This window comes from Hyperolius riggenbachi, chromosome 8 (genome assembly GCF_040937935.1).
Source record: "Hyperolius riggenbachi isolate aHypRig1 chromosome 8, aHypRig1.pri, whole genome shotgun sequence".
Lineage (NCBI taxonomy): Eukaryota > Metazoa > Chordata > Amphibia > Anura > Hyperoliidae > Hyperolius > Hyperolius riggenbachi.
In genome coordinates, this window is record NC_090653.1 from 230,037,726 (window position 1) to 230,055,225 (window position 17,500).

General features: G+C 49.0%; 1 protein-coding gene across 1 annotated transcript in view; it reads right to left on the reverse strand.

Annotated features, from left to right (window-relative positions):
• SLC31A2 (solute carrier family 31 member 2) overlaps nucleotides 1-17,500 on the reverse strand; it is an 81,842-nt gene that overhangs the window by 54,611 nt on the left and 9,731 nt on the right. Inside the window, exon 2 of the mRNA XM_068248283.1 lies at nucleotides 15,989-16,055. Coding sequence (XP_068104384.1) covers nucleotides 15,989-16,055 — 67 coding nt within the window. The remainder of the gene's footprint in view (nucleotides 1-15,988; nucleotides 16,056-17,500) is intronic.

Here is a 17,500-nt window from a genome sequence, read left to right on the forward strand (position 1 = left end):
TCGTACAGAGACGTGTGTGTGTGTGTCTTCGTACAGAGACGTGTGTGTGTGTGTGTGTGTGTGTGTGTGTGTGTGTGTGTGTGTGTGTGTGTGTGTGTGTGTGTGTCCCTTCGTACAGAGACGTGTGTGTGTGTGTGTGTGTGTGTGTGTGTGTGTGTGTCCCTTCGTACAGAGACGTGTGTGTGTGTGTGTGTGTGTGTGTGTGTGTGTGTCTTCGTACAGAGACGTGTGTGTGTGTGTGTGTCTTCGTACAGAGGTGTGTGTGTGTGTGTGTGTCTTCGTACAGAGACACGTGTGTGTGTGTGTGTGTGTGTGTGTGTGTGTGTGTGTGTGTGTGTGTGTGTGTGTGTGTGTGTGTGTGTGTGTGTGTGTGTGTGTGTGTCTTCGTACAGAGACGTGTGTGTGTGTGTGTGTGTGTGTCTTCGTACAGAGACGTGTGTGTGTGTGTGTCTTTGTACAGAGACGTGTGTGCGTGTGTGTGTCTTCGTACAGAGACGTGTGTGTGTGTGTGTGTGTCTTCGTACAGAGACGTGTGTGTGTGTGTGTGTGTGTGTGTGTGTGTGTGTGTGTGTGTGTGTGTGTCTTCGTACAGAGACACGTGTGTGTGTGTGTGTGTGTGTGTGTGTGTGTGTCTGTCTTCGTACAGAGACGTGTGTGTGTGTGTCTTCGTACAGAGACGTGTGTGTGTGTCTTCGTACAGAGACGTGTGTGTCTTCATACAGAGACGTGTGTGTGTGTGTCTTCGTACAGAGACATGTGTGTGTGTGTGTGTGTGTGTGTGTGTGTTTCTTCGTATAGAGACGTGTGTGTGTGTCTTCGTACAGAGACGTGTGTGTGTGTGTGTGTGTGTGTGTGTGTGTGTGTACCTTCGTACAGAGACGTGTGTGTGTGTGTCTTCGTACAGAGACGTGTGTGTGTGTGTGTGTGTGTGTGTGTGTGTGTGTGTGTGTGTGTGTGTGTGTGTGTGTGTCCCTTCGTACAGAGACGTGTGTGTGTGTGTGTGTGTGTGTGTGTGTGTGTGTGTGTGTGTGTCTTCGTACAGAGACGTGTGTGTGTGTGTGTGTCTTCGTACAGAGACGTGTGTGTGTGTGTGTGTCTTCGTACAGAGACGTGTGTGTGTGTGTGTGTGTGTGTGTGTCTTCGTACAGAGACACGTGTGTGTGTGTGTGTGTGTGTGTGTGTGTGTGTGTGTGTGTGTGTGTGTCTTCGTACAGAGACGTGTGTGTGTGTGTGTGTCTTCGTACAGAGACGTGTGTGTGTGTGTGTGTCTTCGTACAGAGACACGTGTGTGTGTGTGTGTGTGTGTGTGTGTGTGTGTGTGTGTCTTCGTACAGAGACGTGTGTGTGTGTGTGTGTCTTCGTACAGAGACGTGTGTGTGTGTGTGTGTGTGTCTTCGTACAGAGACGTGTGTGTGTGTGTGTGTCTTCGTACAGAGACGTGTGTGTGTGTGTGTGTGTGTGTGTGTGTGTGTGTGTGTGTGTGTGTCTTCGTACAGAGACGTGAGTGTGTGTCTTCGTACAGAGACGTGTGTGTGTGTGTGTGTGTGTGTGTGTGTGTGTGTGTGTGTGTGTACCTTCGTACAGAGACGTGTGTGTGTGTGTGTGTGTGTGTCTTCGTACAGAGACGTGTGTGTGTGTGTGTGTGTGTGTGTGTGTGTGTGTGTGTGTGTATGTATGTGTGTGTGTCCCTTCGTACAGAGACGTGTGTGTGTGTGTGTGTGTGTGTGTGTGTGTGTGTGTGTGTGTGTGTGTGTGTGTGTGTGTGTGTGTGTGTGTGTGTGTGTGTCTTCGTACAGAGACGTGTGTGTGTGTGTGTGTGTGTGTCTTCGTACAGAGACGTGTGTGTGTGTGTCTTCGTACAGAGACGTGTGTGCGTGTGTGTGTCTTCGTACAGAGACGTGTGTGTGTGTGTGTGTGTGTGTGTGTGTGTGTGTGTGTGTGTGTGTGTGTGTGTGTCTTCGTACAGAGACGTGTGTGTGTGTGTGTGTGTGTGTGTGTGTGTGTGTGTGTGTGTGTGTGTGTCTTCGTACAGAGACGTGTGTGTGTGTCTTCGTACAGAGACGTGTGTGTGTGTCTTCGTACAGAGACGTGTGTGTGTGTCTTCATACAGAGACGTGTGTGTGTGTGTGTCTTCGTACAGAGACGTGTGTGTGTGTCTTCGTACAGAGACGTGTGTGTGTGTGTGTGTGTGTGTGTGTGTGTGTGTGTGTGTCTTCGTACAGAGACGTGTGTGTGTGTGTGTGTGTGTGTGTCCCTTCGTACAGAGACGTGTGTGTGTGTGTGTGTGTGTGTGTGTGTGTGTGTGTGTGTGTGTCCCTTCGTACAGAGACGTGTGTGTGTGTGTGTGTGTGTGTGTGTGTGTGTGTGTGTGTCCCTTCGTACAGAGACGTACGTGTGTGTGTGTGTGTGTGTGTGTGTGTGTGTGTGTGTGTGTGTGTGTCTTCGTACAGAGACGTGTGTGTGTGTGTGTCTTCGTACAGAGACGTGTGTGTGTGTGTGTCTTCGTACAGAGACACGTGTGTGTGTGTGTGTGTGTGTCTTCGTACAGAGACGTGTGTGTGTGTGTGTGTGTGTGTGTGTGTGTGTGTGTGTGTGTGTGTGTGTGTGTGTGTGTGTGTGTGTGTGTCTTCGTACAGAGACGTGTGTGTGTGTGTGTGTGTGTGTGTGTGTGTGTGTGTCCCTTCGTACAGAGACGTGTGTGTGTGTGTGTGTGTGTGTGTGTGTGTGTGTGTCTTCGTACAGAGACGTGTGTGTGTGTGTGTGTGTCTTCGTACAGAGACGTGTGTGTGTGTGTGTCTTCGTACAGAGACACGTGTGTGTGTGTGTGTGTGTGTGTGTGTGTGTGTCTTCGTACAGAGACGTGTGTGTGTGTGTGTGTGTGTCTTCGTACAGAGACGTGTGTGTGTGTGTGTCTTCGTACAGAGACGTGTGTGCGTGTGTGTGTCTTCGTACAGAGACGTGTGTGTGTGTGTGTGTGTGTGTGTGTGTGTGTGTGTGTGTGTGTCTTCGTACAGAGACGTGTGTGTGTGTGTGTGTGTGTGTGTGTGTGTGTGTGTGTGTGTGTGTGTGTGTGTGTGTGTGTGTGTGTGTGTGTGTGTGTGTGTCTGTGTCTTCGTACAGAGACGTGTGTGTGTGTGTCTTCGTACAGAGACGTGTGTGTGTGTCTTCGTACAGAGACGTGTGTGTCTTCATACAGAGACGTGTGTGTGTGTGTCTTCGTACAGAGACATGTGTGTGTGTGTGTGTGTGTGTGTTTCTTCGTATAGAGACGTGTGTGTGTGTCTTCGTACAGAGACGTGTGTGTGTGTGTGTGTGTGTGTGTGTGTGTGTGTGTGTGTGTGTGTGTGTGTGTGTGTGTGTGTGTACCTTCGTACAGAGACGTGTGTGTGTGTGTCTTCGTACAGAGACGTGTGTGTGTGTGTGTGTGTGTGTGTGTGTGTGTGTGTGTGTGTGTGTGTGTGTGTCCCTTCGTACAGAGACGTGTGTGTGTGTGTGTGTGTGTGTCTTCGTACAGAGACGTGTGTGTGTGTGTGTGTCTTCGTACAGAGACGTGTGTGTGTGTGTGTCTTCGTACAGAGACGTGTGTGTGTGTGTGTCTTCGTACAGAGACACGTGTGTGTGTGTGTGTGTGTGTGTGTGTGTGTGTGTGTGTGTGTGTGTGTGTGTGTCTTCGTACAGAGACGTGTGTGTGTGTGTGTGTGTCTTCGTACAGAGACGTGTGTGTGTGTGTGTGTGTCTTCGTACAGAGACACGTGTGTGTGTGTGTGTGTGTGTGTGTGTGTGTGTGTGTGTGTGTGTGTGTGTGTGTGTCTTCGTACAGAGACGTGTGTGTGTGTGTGTGTGTCTTCGTACAGAGACGTGTGTGTGTGTGTGTGTGTCTTCGTACAGAGACGTGTGTGTGTGTGTGTGTGTCTTCGTACAGAGACGTGTGTGTGTGTGTGTGTGTGTGTGTGTGTGTGTGTGTGTGTGTGTGTGTGTGTGTGTGTGTGTGTGTGTGTGTGTGTGTCTTCGTACAGAGACGTGTGTGTGTGTGTGTCTTCGTACAGAGACGTGTGTGTGTGTGTGTGTGTGTGTGTGTGTGTGTGTGTGTGTGTGTGTGTGTGTGTGTGTGTGTGTGTGTGTGTCTTCATACAGAGGTGTGTGTGTGTGTGTGTGTGTGTGTGTGTGTACCTTCGTACAGAGACGTGTGTGTGTGTGTCTTCGTACAGAGACGTGTGTGTGTGTGTGTGTGTGTGTGTGTGTGTGTGTGTGTGTGTGTGTGTGTGTGTGTGTGTGTGTGTGTGTGTTCATACAGAGACGTACGTGTGTGTGTGTGTATGTATGTGTGTGTGTGTCCCTTCGTACAGAGACGTGTGTGTGTGTGTGTGTGTGTGTGTGTGTGTGTACCTTCATACAGAGACGTGTGTGTGTGTGTGTGTGTGTGTGTGTGTGTGTGTGTGTGTGTGTGTGTGTGTGTGTGTGTGTGTGTGTGTGTGTGTGTGTGTGTGTGTGTGTCTTCGTACAGAGACGTGTGTGTGTGTCTTCGTACAGAGACGTGTGTGTGTGTCTTCGTACAGAGACGTGTGTGTGTGTCTTCGTACAGAGACGTGTGTGTGTGTGTCTTCATACAGAGACGTGTGTGTGTGTGTGTCTTCGTACAGAGACGTGTGTGTGTGTGTGTGTTTCTTCGTATAGAGAAGTGTGTGTGTGTCTTCGTACAGAGACGTGTGTGTGTGTGTGTGTGTGTGTGTGTGTACCTTCGTACAGAGACGTGTGTGTGTGTGTGTGTGTGTGTGTGTGTGTCTTCGTACAGAGACGTGTGTGTGTGTGTGTGTGTGTGTGTATGTATGTGTGTGTGTGTGTGTCCCTTCGTACAGAGACGTGTGTGTGTGTGTGTGTGTGTGTGTGTGTGTGTGTGTGTGTGTGTGTGTGTGTGTGTGTGTGTGTGTGTGTGTGTGTGTCTTCGTACAGAGACGTGTGTGTGTGTCTTCGTACAGAGACGTGTGTGTGTATGTGTTTCTTCGTATAGAGAAGTGTGTGTGTGTCTTCGTACAGAGACACGTGTGTGTGTGTGTGTGTGTGTGTGTGTGTGTGTGTGTGTGTACCTTCGTACAGAGACGTGTGTGTGTGTGTGTCTTCGTACAGAGACGTGTGTGTGTGTGTGTGTGTATGTATGTGTGTGTGTGTCCCTTCGTACAGAGACGTGTGTGTGTGTGTGTGTGTGTGTGTGTGTGTGTGTCTTCGTACAGAGACGTGTGTGTGTGTGTGTGTCTTCGTACAGAGACGTGTGTGTGTGTCTTCGTACAGAGACGTGTGTGTGTGTGTGTGTGTGTGTGTGTGTGTGTGTATGTATGTGTGTGTGTCCCTTCGTACAGAGACGTGTGTGTGTGTGTGTGTGTGTGTGTGTGTGTGTGTGTGTGTGTGTGTGTGTGTGTGTGTGTGTGTGTGTGTGTGTGTGTGTGTCTTCGTACAGAGACGTGTGTGTGTGTGTGTGTGTGTCTTCGTACAGAGACGTGTGTGTGTGTGTCTTCGTACAGAGACGTGTGTGCGTGTGTGTGTCTTCGTACAGAGACGTGTGTGCGTGTGTGTGTCTTCGTACAGAGACGTGTGTGTGTGTGTGTGTGTGTGTGTGTGTGTGTGTGTGTGTGTGTGTGTGTGTGTGTGTGTGTGTGTGTGTGTGTGTGTGTGTGTGTGTGTGTGTGTGTGTCTTCGTACAGAGACGTGTGTGTGTGTGTGTGTGTGTGTGTGTGTGTGTGTGTGTGTGTGTGTGTGTGTGTGTGTGTGTGTGTGTGTGTGTGTGTGTGTCTTCGTACAGAGACGTGTGTGTGTGTCTTCGTACAGAGACGTGTGTGTGTGTCTTCGTACAGAGACGTGTGTGTGTGTCTTCATACAGAGACGTGTGTGTGTGTGTCTTCGTACAGAGACATGTGTGTGTGTGTGTGTGTTTCCTCGTATAGAGACGTGTGTGTGTGTCTTCGTACAGAGACGTGTGTGTGTGTGTGTGTGTGTGTGTGTGTGTGTGTGTGTGTGTGTGTGTGTGTGTGTGTGTGTGTGTGTGTGTGTGTGTGTGTCTTCGTACAGAGACGTGTGTGTGTGTGTGTGTGTGTCCCTTCGTACAGAGACGTGTGTGTGTGTGTGTGTGTGTGTGTGTGTGTGTGTGTGTGTGTGTGTGTGTGTGTGTCCCTTCGTACAGAGACGTGTGTGTGTGTGTGTGTGTGTGTGTGTGTGTGTGTGTGTGTGTGTCCCTTCGTACAGAGACGTGTGTGTGTGTGTGTGTGTGTGTGTCTTCGTACAGAGACGTGTGTGTGTGTGTGTGTGTGTCTTCGTACAGAGACGTGTGTGTGTGTGTGTGTGTGTCTTCGTACAGAGACGTGTGTGTGTGTGTGTCTTCGTACAGAGACACGTGTGTGTGTGTGTGTGTGTGTGTGTGTGTGTGTGTGTGTGTGTGTGTGTGTGTGTGTGTGTGTGTGTGTGTCTTCGTACAGAGACGTGTGTGTGTGTGTGTGTGTGTCTTCGTACAGAGACGTGTGTGTGTGTGTGTCTTCGTACAGAGACGTGTGTGCGTGTGTGTGTCTTCGTACAGAGACGTGTGTGTGTGTGTGTGTGTGTGTGTGTGTGTCTGTGTCTTCGTACAGAGACGTGTGTGTGTGTGTCTTCGTACAGAGACGTGTGTGTGTGTCTTCGTACAGAGACGTGTGTGTCTTCATACAGAGACGTGTGTGTGTGTGTCTTCGTACAGAGACATGTGTGTGTGTGTGTGTGTGTGTGTTTCTTCGTATAGAGACGTGTGTGTGTGTCTTCGTACAGAGACGTGTGTGTGTGTGTGTGTGTGTGTGTGTGTGTGTACCTTCGTACAGAGACGTGTGTGTGTGTGTCTTCGTACAGAGACGTGTGTGTGTGTGTGTGTGTGTGTGTGTGTGTGTGTGTGTGTGTGTGTGTGTGTGTGTGTGTGTGTGTGTGTGTGTGTCCCTTCGTACAGAGACGTGTGTGTGTGTGTGTGTGTGTGTGTGTGTGTCCCTTCGTACAGAGACGTGTGTGTGTGTGTGTGTGTGTGTGTGTGTGTGTGTCTTCGTACAGAGACGTGTGTGTGTGTGTGTGTCTTCGTACAGAGACGTGTGTGTGTGTGTGTGTGTGTGTGTCTTCGTACAGAGACACGTGTGTGTGTGTGTGTGTGTGTGTGTGTGTGTGTGTGTGTGTGTGTGTGTGTGTGTGTGTCTTCGTACAGAGACGTGTGTGTGTGTGTGTGTGTGTGTGTCTTCGTACAGAGACGTGTGTGTGTGTGTGTCTTCGTACAGAGACGTGTGTGCGTGTGTGTGTCTTCGTACAGAGACGTGTGTGTGTGTGTGTGTGTGTGTGTGTGTGTGTGTGTGTGTGTGTGTGTGTGTGTGTGTGTGTGTGTGTGTGTGTGTGTGTGTGTGTGTGTGTGTGTCTTCGTACAGAGACACGTGTGTGTGTGTGTGTGTGTGTGTGTGTGTGTGTGTGTCTGTGTCTTCGTACAGAGACGTGTGTGTGTGTGTCTTCGTACAGAGACGTGTGTGTGTGTCTTCGTACAGAGACGTGTGTGTCTTCATACAGAGACGTGTGTGTGTGTGTGTCTTCGTACAGAGACATGTGTGTGTGTGTGTGTGTGTGTGTGTGTGTTTCTTCGTATAGAGACGTGTGTGTGTGTCTTCGTACAGAGACGTGTGTGTGTGTGTGTGTGTGTGTGTGTGTGTGTGTGTGTGTGTGTACCTTCGTACAGAGACGTGTGTGTGTGTGTCTTCGTACAGAGACGTGTGTGTGTGTGTGTGTGTGTGTGTGTGTGTGTGTGTGTGTGTGTCCCTTCGTACAGAGACGTGTGTGTGTGTGTGTGTGTGTGTGTGTGTGTGTGTGTGTGTGTGTCTTCGTACAGAGACGTGTGTGTGTGTGTGTGTCTTCGTACAGAGACGTGTGTGTGTGTGTGTGTCTTCGTACAGAGACGTGTGTGTGTGTGTGTGTGTCTTCGTACAGAGACACGTGTGTGTGTGTGTGTGTGTGTGTGTGTGTGTGTGTGTGTGTGTGTGTGTGTGTGTGTCTTCGTACAGAGACGTGTGTGTGTGTGTGTGTCTTCGTACAGAGACGTGTGTGTGTGTGTGTCTTCGTACAGAGACACGTGTGTGTGTGTGTGTGTGTGTGTGTGTGTGTGTCTTCGTACAGAGACGTGTGTGTGTGTCTTCGTACAGAGACGTGTGTGTGTGTGTGTGTGTGTCTTCGTACAGAGACGTGTGTGTGTGTGTGTGTGTCTTCGTACAGAGACGTGTGTGTGTGTGTGTGTGTGTGTGTGTGTGTGTGTGTGTGTGTGTGTGTGTGTGTGTGTGTGTCTGTGTCTTCGTACAGAGACGTGAGTGTGTGTCTTCGTACAGAGACGTGTGTGTGTGTGTGTGTGTGTGTGTGTGTGTGTGTGTGTGTGTGTGTGTGTGTGTGTGTGTGTGTGTACCTTCGTACAGAGACGTGTGTGTGTGTGTGTGTGTGTGTCTTCGTACAGAGACGTGTGTGTGTGTGTGTGTGTGTGTGTGTGTGTGTGTGTATGTATGTGTGTGTGTCCCTTCGTACAGAGACGTGTGTGTGTGTGTGTGTGTGTGTGTGTGTGTGTGTGTGTGTGTGTGTGTGTGTGTGTGTGCGTGTGTGTGTGTGTGTGTGTGTGTCTTCGTACAGAGACGTGTGTGTGTGTGTGTGTGTGTGTGTCTTCGTACAGAGACGTGTGTGTGTGTGTCTTCGTACAGAGACGTGTGTGCGTGTGTGTGTCTTCGTACAGAGACGTGTGTGTGTGTGTGTGTGTGTGTGTGTGTGTGTGTGTGTCTTCGTACAGAGACGTGTGTGTGTGTGTGTGTGTGTGTGTGTGTGTGTGTGTCTTCGTACAGAGACGTGTGTGTGTGTCTTCGTACAGAGACGTGTGTGTGTGTCTTCATACAGAGACGTGTGTGTGTGTGTGTCTTCGTACAGAGACATGTGTGTGTGTGTGTGTGTTTCCTCGTATAGAGACGTGTGTGTGTGTCTTCGTACAGAGACGTGTGTGTGTGTGTGTGTGTGTGTGTGTGTGTGTGTGTGTGTGTGTGTGTGTCTTCGTACAGAGACGTGTGTGTGTGTGTGTGTGTGTGTGTGTCCCTTCGTACAGAGACGTGTGTGTGTGTGTGTGTGTGTGTGTGTGTGTGTGTGTGTGTGTGTCCCTTCGTACAGAGACGTGTGTGTGTGTGTGTGTGTGTGTGTGTGTGTCCCTTCGTACAGAGACGTACGTGTGTGTGTGTGTGTGTGTGTGTGTGTGTGTGTGTGTCTTCGTACAGAGACGTGTGTGTGTGTGTGTCTTCGTACAGAGACGTGTGTGTGTGTGTGTCTTCGTACAGAGACACGTGTGTGTGTGTGTGTGTGTGTGTCTTCGTACAGAGACGTGTGTGTGTGTGTGTGTGTGTGTGTGTGTGTGTGTGTGTGTGTGTGTGTGTGTGTGTGTGTGTGTGTGTGTGTGTGTGTGTGTGTCTTCGTACAGAGACGTGTGTGTGTGTGTGTGTGTGTGTCTTCGTACAGAGACGTGTGTGTGTGTGTGTGTCTTCGTACAGAGACGTGTGTGCGTGTGTGTGTCTTCGTACAGAGACGTGTGTGTGTGTGTGTGTGTGTGTGTGTGTGTGTGTGTGTGTGTGTGTCTTCGTACAGAGACGTGTGTGTGTGTGTGTGTGTGTGTGTGTGTCTGTGTCTTCGTACAGAGACGTGTGTGTGTGTGTCTTCGTACAGAGACGTGTGTGTGTGTCTTCGTACAGAGACGTGTGTGTGTGTCTTCGTACAGAGACGTGTGTGTGTGTGTCTTCGTACAGAGACATGTGTGTGTGTGTGTGTGTTTCTTCGTATAGAGACGTGTGTGTGTGTCTTCGTACAGAGACGTGTGTGTGTGTGTGTGTGTGTGTGTGTGTGTGTGTGTGTGTGTACCTTCGTACAGAGACGTGTGTGTGTGTGTCTTCGTACAGAGACGTGTGTGTGTGTGTGTGTGTGTGTGTGTGTGTGTGTGTGTGTGTGTGTGTCCCTTCGTACAGAGACGTGTGTGTGTGTGTGTGTGTGTGTGTGTGTGTGTGTGTGTGTGTGTGTGTGTGTGTGTGTGTGTGTGTGTCCCTTCGTACAGAGACGTGTGTGTGTGTGTGTGTGTGTGTGTGTGTGTGTGTGTGTGTGTGTGTGTGTGTGTGTCTTCGTACAGAGACGTGTGTGTGTGTGTGTCTTCGTACAGAGACGTGTGTGTGTGTGTGTGTGTGTCTTCGTACAGAGACACGTGTGTGTGTGTGTGTGTGTGTGTGTGTCTTCGTACAGAGACGTGTGTGTGTGTGTGTGTGTGTGTGTGTCTTCGTACAGAGACGTGTGTGTGTGTGTGTGTCTTCGTACAGAGACGTGTGTGCGTGTGTGTCTTCGTACAGAGACGTGTGTGTGTGTGTGTGTGTGTGTGTGTGTGTGTGTGTGTGTCTTCGTACAGAGACGTGTGTGTGTGTGTGTGTGTGTGTGTGTGTGTGTGTGTGTGTGTGTGTGTGTGTGTGTGTCTGTGTCTTCGTACAGAGACGTGTGTGTGTGTGTCTTCGTACAGAGACGTGTGTGTGTGTCTTCGTACAGAGACGTGTGTGTGTGTGTCTTCGTACAGAGACATGTGTGTGTGTGTGTGTGTGTGTGTTTCTTCGTATAGAGACGTGTGTGTGTGTCTTCGTACAGAGACGTGTGTGTGTGTGTGTGTGTGTGTGTGTGTGTGTGTGTGTGTGTGTGTGTGTGTGTGTGTACCTTCGTACAGAGACGTGTGTGTGTGTGTCTTCGTACAGAGACGTGTGTGTGTGTGTGTGTGTGTGTGTGTGTGTGTGTGTGTGTGTGTGTGTGTGTGTGTGTGTGTGTGTGTGTGTGTGTGTCCCTTCGTACAGAGACGTGTGTGTGTGTGTGTCTTCGTACAGAGACGTGTGTGTGTGTGTGTCTTCGTACAGAGACACGTGTGTGTGTGTGTGTGTGTGTGTGTGTGTGTGTGTGTGTGTGTGTGTCTTCGTACAGAGACGTGTGTGTGTGTGTGTGTCTTCGTACAGAGACGTGTGTGTGTGTGTGTGTGTCTTCGTACAGAGACACGTGTGTGTGTGTGTGTGTGTGTGTGTGTGTGTGTGTGTGTGTGTGTGTGTGTGTGTGTGTGTGTGTGTGTGTGTGTGTGTGTGTGTGTGTGTGTGTGTGTGTGTGTGTGTGTGTGTGTGTGTCTTCGTACAGAGACGTGTGTGTGTGTGTGTGTGTCTTCGTACAGAGACGTGTGTGTGTGTGTGTGTGTCTTCGTACAGAGACGTGTGTGTGTGTGTGTGTGTCTTCGTACAGAGACGTGTGTGTGTGTGTGTGTGTGTGTGTGTGTGTGTGTGTGTCTTCGTACAGAGACGTGTGTGTGTGTGTGTGTGTCTTCGTACAGAGACGTGTGTGTGTGTGTGTGTGTGTGTGTGTGTGTGTGTGTGTGTGTGTGTGTGTGTGTGTGTGTGTGTGTGTGTGTGTGTGTGTGTGTGTGTCTTCATACAGAGGTGTGTGTGTGTGTGTGTGTGTGTGTGTACCTTCGTACAGAGACGTGTGTGTGTGTGTCTTCGTACAGAGACGTGTGTGTGTGTGTGTGTGTGTGTGTGTGTGTGTGTGTGTGTGTGTGTGTGTGTGTGTGTGTGTGTGTGTGTTCATACAGAGACGTACGTGTGTGTGTGTGTATGTATGTGTGTGTGTGTCCCTTCGTACAGAGACGTGTGTGTGTGTGTGTGTGTGTGTGTGTGTGTGTGTGTGTGTCTTCGTACAGAGACGTGTGTGTGTGTGTGTGTGTGTGTGTGTGTGTGTGTGTGTCTTCGTACAGAGACGTGTGTGTGTGTGTGTGTGTCTTCGTACAGAGACGTGTGTGTGTGTGTGTGTGTGTGTGTGTGTGTGTGTGTGTGTGTGTGTGTGTGTGTGTGTGTGTGTGTGTGTGTGTGTGTGTGTGTGTGTGTGTCTTCGTACAGAGACGTGTGTGTGTGTCTTCGTACAGAGACGTGTGTGTGTGTCTTCGTACAGAGACGTGTGTGTGTGTCTTCGTACAGAGACGTGTGTGTGTGTCTTCGTACAGAGACGTGTGTGTGTGTGTCTTCGTACAGAGACGTGTGTGTGTGTGTGTGTGTTTCTTCGTATAGAGAAGTGTGTGTGTGTCTTCGTACAGAGACGTGTGTGTGTGTGTGTGTGTGTGTGTGTGTGTGTGTGTGTGTGTGTGTGTGTGTGTGTGTGTGTGTGTGTGTGTGTGTGTGTGTACCTTCGTACAGAGACGTGTGTGTGTGTGTGTGTGTGTGTGTGTGTCTTCGTACAGAGACGTGTGTGTGTGTGTGTGTGTGTGTATGTATGTGTGTGTGTGTGTGTCCCTTCGTACAGAGACGTGTGTGTGTGTGTGTGTGTGTGTGTGTGTGTGTGTGTGTGTGTGTGTGTGTGTGTGTGTGTGTGTGTGTGTGTGTGTGTGTGTGTGTGTGTGTGTGTGTGTGTGTGTGTGTGTGTGTGTGTGTGTGTGTGTGTGTGTGTGTGTGTGTCTTCGTACAGAGACGTGTGTGTGTGTCTTCGTACAGAGACGTGTGTGTGTATGTGTTTCTTCGTATAGAGAAGTGTGTGTGTGTCTTCGTACAGAGACACGTGTGTGTGTGTGTGTGTGTGTGTGTGTGTGTGTGTGTGTGTGTGTGTACCTTCGTACAGAGACGTGTGTGTGTGTGTGTCTTCGTACAGAGACGTGTGTGTGTGTGTGTATGTATGTGTGTGTGTGTCCCTTCGTACAGAGACGTGTGTGTGTGTGTGTGTGTGTGTGTGTGTGTCTTCGTACAGAGACGTGTGTGTGTGTGTGTCTTCGTACAGAGACGTGTGTGTGTGTCTTCGTACAGAGACGTGTGTGTGCGTGTGTGTGTCTTCGTACAGAGACGTGTGTGTGTGTGTGTGTGTGTCTTCGTGCAGAGACGTGTGTGTGTGTGTGTGTGTGTCTTCGTACAGAGACGTGTGTGTGTGTGTGTGTCTTCGTACAGAGACGTGTGTGTGTGTGTGTGTGTGTGTGTGTGTGTGTGTCTTCGTACAGAGACGTGTGTGTGTGTGTGTGTGTGTGTGTGTGTGTGTCTGAGTCTTCGTACAGAGACGTGTGTGTGTGTGTGTGTGTGTGTGTGTGTCTTCGTACAGAGACGTGTGTGTGTGTGTGTGTGTGTGTGTGTGTGTGTGTGTGTGTCTTCGTGTGTCTTCGTACAGAGACGTGTGTGTATGTGTGTGTGTGTCTTCGTACAGAGACGTGTGTGTGTGTGTGTGTCTTCGTACAGAGACGTGTGTGTGTGTGTGTGTGTGTCTTCGTACAGAGACGTGTGTGTGTGTGTGTGTGTGTGTGTGTGTCTGTGAGTCTTCGTACAGAGACGTGTGTGTGTGTGTGTGTGTGTGTGTGTGTGTCTTCGTACAGAGACGTGTGTGTGTGTGTGTGTGTGTGTGTGTGTGTGTGTGTGTGTGTGTGTGTCTGTGAGTCTTCGTACAGAGACGTGTGTGTGTGTGTGTGTGTGTGTGTGTGTGTGTGTGTGTCTTCGTACAGAGACACGTGTGTGTGTGTGTGTGTGTGTGTGTGTGTGTGTGTGTGTGTGTGTGTGTGTGTGTGTGTGTGTGTGTGTGTGTCTTCGTACAGAGACGTGTGTGTGTGTGTGTGTGTGTGTGTGTGTGTGTGTGTGTGTGTGTGTGTGTGTGTGTGTGTGTGTGTGTGTGTCTTCGTACGTGTGTGTGTGTGTGTGTGTGTGTGTGTATGTGTATGTGTGTGTGTGTGTGTGTGTGTGTGTGTCCCTTCGTACAGAGACGTGTGTGTGTGTGTGTGTGTGTGTGTGTGTGTGTGTGTGTGTGTGTGTGTGTGTGTGTGTGTGTACCTTCATACAGAGACGTGTGTGTGTGTGTGTGTGTGTGTGTGTGTGTGTGTGTGTGTGTGTGTGTCTTCGTACAGAGACGTGTGTGTGTGTCTTCGTACAGAGACGTGTGTGTGTGTCTTCGTACAGAGACGTGTGTGTGTGTCTTCGTACAGAGACGTGTGTGTGTGTGTCTTCGTACAGAGACGTGTGTGTGTCTTCGTACAGAGACGTGTGTGTGTGTGTGTGTGTGTGTGTGTGTGTGTGTGTGTGTGTGTGTGTGTGTGTGTGTGTGTGTGTGTGTGTGTACCTTCGTACAGAGACGTGTGTGTGTGTGTGTGTGTGTGTGTGTGTGTGTGTCTTCGTACAGAGACGTGTGTGTGTGTGTGTGTATGTATGTGTGTGTGTGTGTGTCCCTTCGTACAGAGACGTGTGTGTGTGTGTGTGTGTGTGTGTGTGTGTGTGTGTGTGTGTGTGTGTGTGTGTGTGTGTCTTCGTACAGAGACGTGTGTGTGTGTGTGTTTCTTCGTATAGAGAAGTGTGTGTGTGTCTTCGTACAGAGACGTGTGTGTGTGTGTGTGTGTGTGTGTGTGTGTGTGTGTGTGTGTGTGTGTGTGTGTGTGTGTGTGTGTGTGTGTGTGTGTGTGTGTGTGTGTGTGTGTGTGTGTGTGTGTGTGTGTGTGTGTGTGTGTGTGTGTGTGTGTGTGTGTGTGTGTACCTTCGTACAGAGACGTGTGTGTGTGTGTGTCTTCGTACAGAGACGTGTGTGTGTGTGTGTGTATGTATGTGTGTGTGTGTCCCTTCGTACAGAGACGTGTGTGTGTGTGTGTGTGTGTGTGTGTGTCTTCGTACAGAGACGTGTGTGTGTGTCTTCGTACAGAGACGTGTGTGTGTGTCTTCGTACAGAGACGTGTGTGTGTGTGTGTGTGTGTGTGTGTCTTCGTGCAGAGACGTGTGTGTGTGTGTGTGTGTGTGTGTGTGTGTGTGTGTGTGTGTCTTCGTACAGAGACGTGTGTGTGTGTGTGTGTCTTCGTACAGAGACGTGTGTGTGTGTGTGTGTGTGTGTGTGTGTGTGTGTGTGTGTGTGTGTGTGTGTGTGTGTGTGTGTGTGTGTCTGTGAGTCTTCGTACAGAGACGTGTGTGTGTGTGTGTGTGTGTGTGTCTTCGTACAGAGACGTGTGTGTGTGTGTGTGTGTGTGTCTTCGTACAGAGACGTGTGTGTGTGTGTGTGTGTGTGTGTGTGTGTGTCTTCGTACAGAGACGTGTGTGTGTGTGTGTGTCTTCGTACAGAGACGTGTGTGTGTGTGTGTGTCTTCGTACAGAGACGTGTGTGTGTGTGTGTGTCTTCGTACAGAGACGTGTGTGTGTGTGTGTGTGTGTGTGTGTGTGTGTGTGTGTTTGTGTGTCTTCGTACAGAGACGTGTGTGTGTGTGTGTGTGTGTGTGTGTGTGTGTGTGTGTGTGTGTGTGTCTTCGTACAGAGGCGTGTGTGTGTGTGTACGAAGGTGCACACACACACACACCTCTGTACGAAGACACACACACACACACACACACACACACACCACACCACACACACACACACGTCTCTGTACGAAGGTACACACACACACGTCTCTGTACGAAGGTACACACACACACACACACACACCTCTGTACGAAGGTACACACACACACACAGACACACACAGAGGCGTGTGTGTGTGTGTGTACCTTCGTACAGAGGAGTGTGTGTGTGTGTGTGTGTGTGTGTGTGTGTGTGTGTGTGTGTGTGTGTGTGTGTGTGTGTGTGTGTGTGTGTCTTCGTACAGAGACGTGTGTGTGTGTGTGTGTGTCTTCGTACAGAGACGTGTGTGTGTGTGTGTGTGTGTGTGTCTTCGTACAGAGACGTGTGTGTGTGTGTCTTCGTACAGAGTGTGTGTGTGTGTGTGTACCTTCGTACAGAGACGTGTTCATTCACATCATTCTAGTTGTCAAGAGCTTCATCCATATCAGCATTCTCACTCACTGGCGTAATGCTTTGGCAAGGTAAATGCACAAATCTATTCTGTGTGAGAAAGTGAAAGGTGCACTTTATGCTGAAGAACACAAGTGGCATTCCACAGAGGTTTAGAAAATGGAAAAATATAAGCCTATGACTCTTCATGTTCATGTAAAGAGTACCTGTTACAGTCTGCACTGTCCAGAAATCAAACAGCAGGGTCACATTATCCGAGAAAGCGAAGTGCATCTGGTAACGAAAAAAAAAAGCTAGATTAGTAATATGGAATCTAAAAAATATTCATTTAAAAGAGAGCTTTAGGGATACTCTAAATAAAAATAACCTCCTTAGTTATACAACTCATTGCAATGAATCTTTGTATGCTGCTTCCTTGCTTAAGGTGGCCATACACTCGTTAGATTAGCAGCAGATAGATCATCAGATACATCTCTGATCTATCTGATGTGTTTAGGACATTTTTTACTAGGAACAGATTTTCAATAGATTTCAGTATGAAATCTATTGAAAATCAATCTGATGGCATTTGTTTGCCATCAGATTTCCATTAGGTCCAATGCAAAAATGATAAGCAATCTCATCAGATCCACCTAGATTTTCCAACATATCAGTTTGATTGAAATCGATGGAAATCGGCCGCAAAATCGATCGGGCAATAGATTTGCGATCAATTTCCATCGATCATCGGCTGAGTGTATGGGCCCCTTTAAGGGGCCCATACACTCAGCCGATTTTCTGGCCGATCGATCGATCAAAATCAAATCGATTGCAAATCGGTTGGCCAATCGACCGATCGACGGCCGATTTCGATGGATTTCCATCGAACTGGCAGGGTGAAAAATCTAGGTGGATCTGATGAGATTGCTTATCATTTTGCATTGGACCTAATGGAAATCTGATGGCAAAAAAAATGCCATCAGATCGAATTTCAATAGATTTCAAGCTGAAATCTATTAGAATTCTATCCTAGTAAAAAAATGTTCTAAAAACACATCAGATAGATAAGAAATCCATCTGATGATCTATCTGCTGCTAATCTGACGAGTGTATGGCCACCTTTAGAATAGGATTTCATAGAGTGCTGCAAACCACATTCTAGAGAACACACTATGTTCGCCAATCGCCATCACTGTGATGTATCCAGGATAAGCAGCTTCTGCCAGGCATGGTACGGTGTCTGAGGAGGAACTGTGGTGAAAATGACAACCAATAAAATTGCTTATTTTTTACAATATTCATTTATAGATTATTTAGTCAGTGTTTGTAAAATATTTCCGCTTCCTAATTTACCTTCTGAAATGTATCACTGGTGGCATGTGCAGAAAACCCAGACTGGACCCGACTGGGCCAGTTACCGGGGCTGATCGCGGCTGAAACGCAGACCGCGGGAGGACGGCGATAGACTCGCGAGTGTTTATGCTGCTGGAGAAGCCCCGGGTGAGTATCAAATCATCTTTTCAGGACATCTCTGGTACATTTTAAGCACTTCTTAATAGGGTATACCGGTATACTGCGGTTTTATTGTGCATGGTAATCAACGTAACAGCGGGCGCACGAACAGCAGCGGGGTAAACAGATACTCACTTCGCCGGGGTACTGTGCATGTGTACTACATACTTCTTCCCACTTCCTGTTCTTGCGCTCCATCTCCCTGTAACAATGCCCCCTGGGCGCTG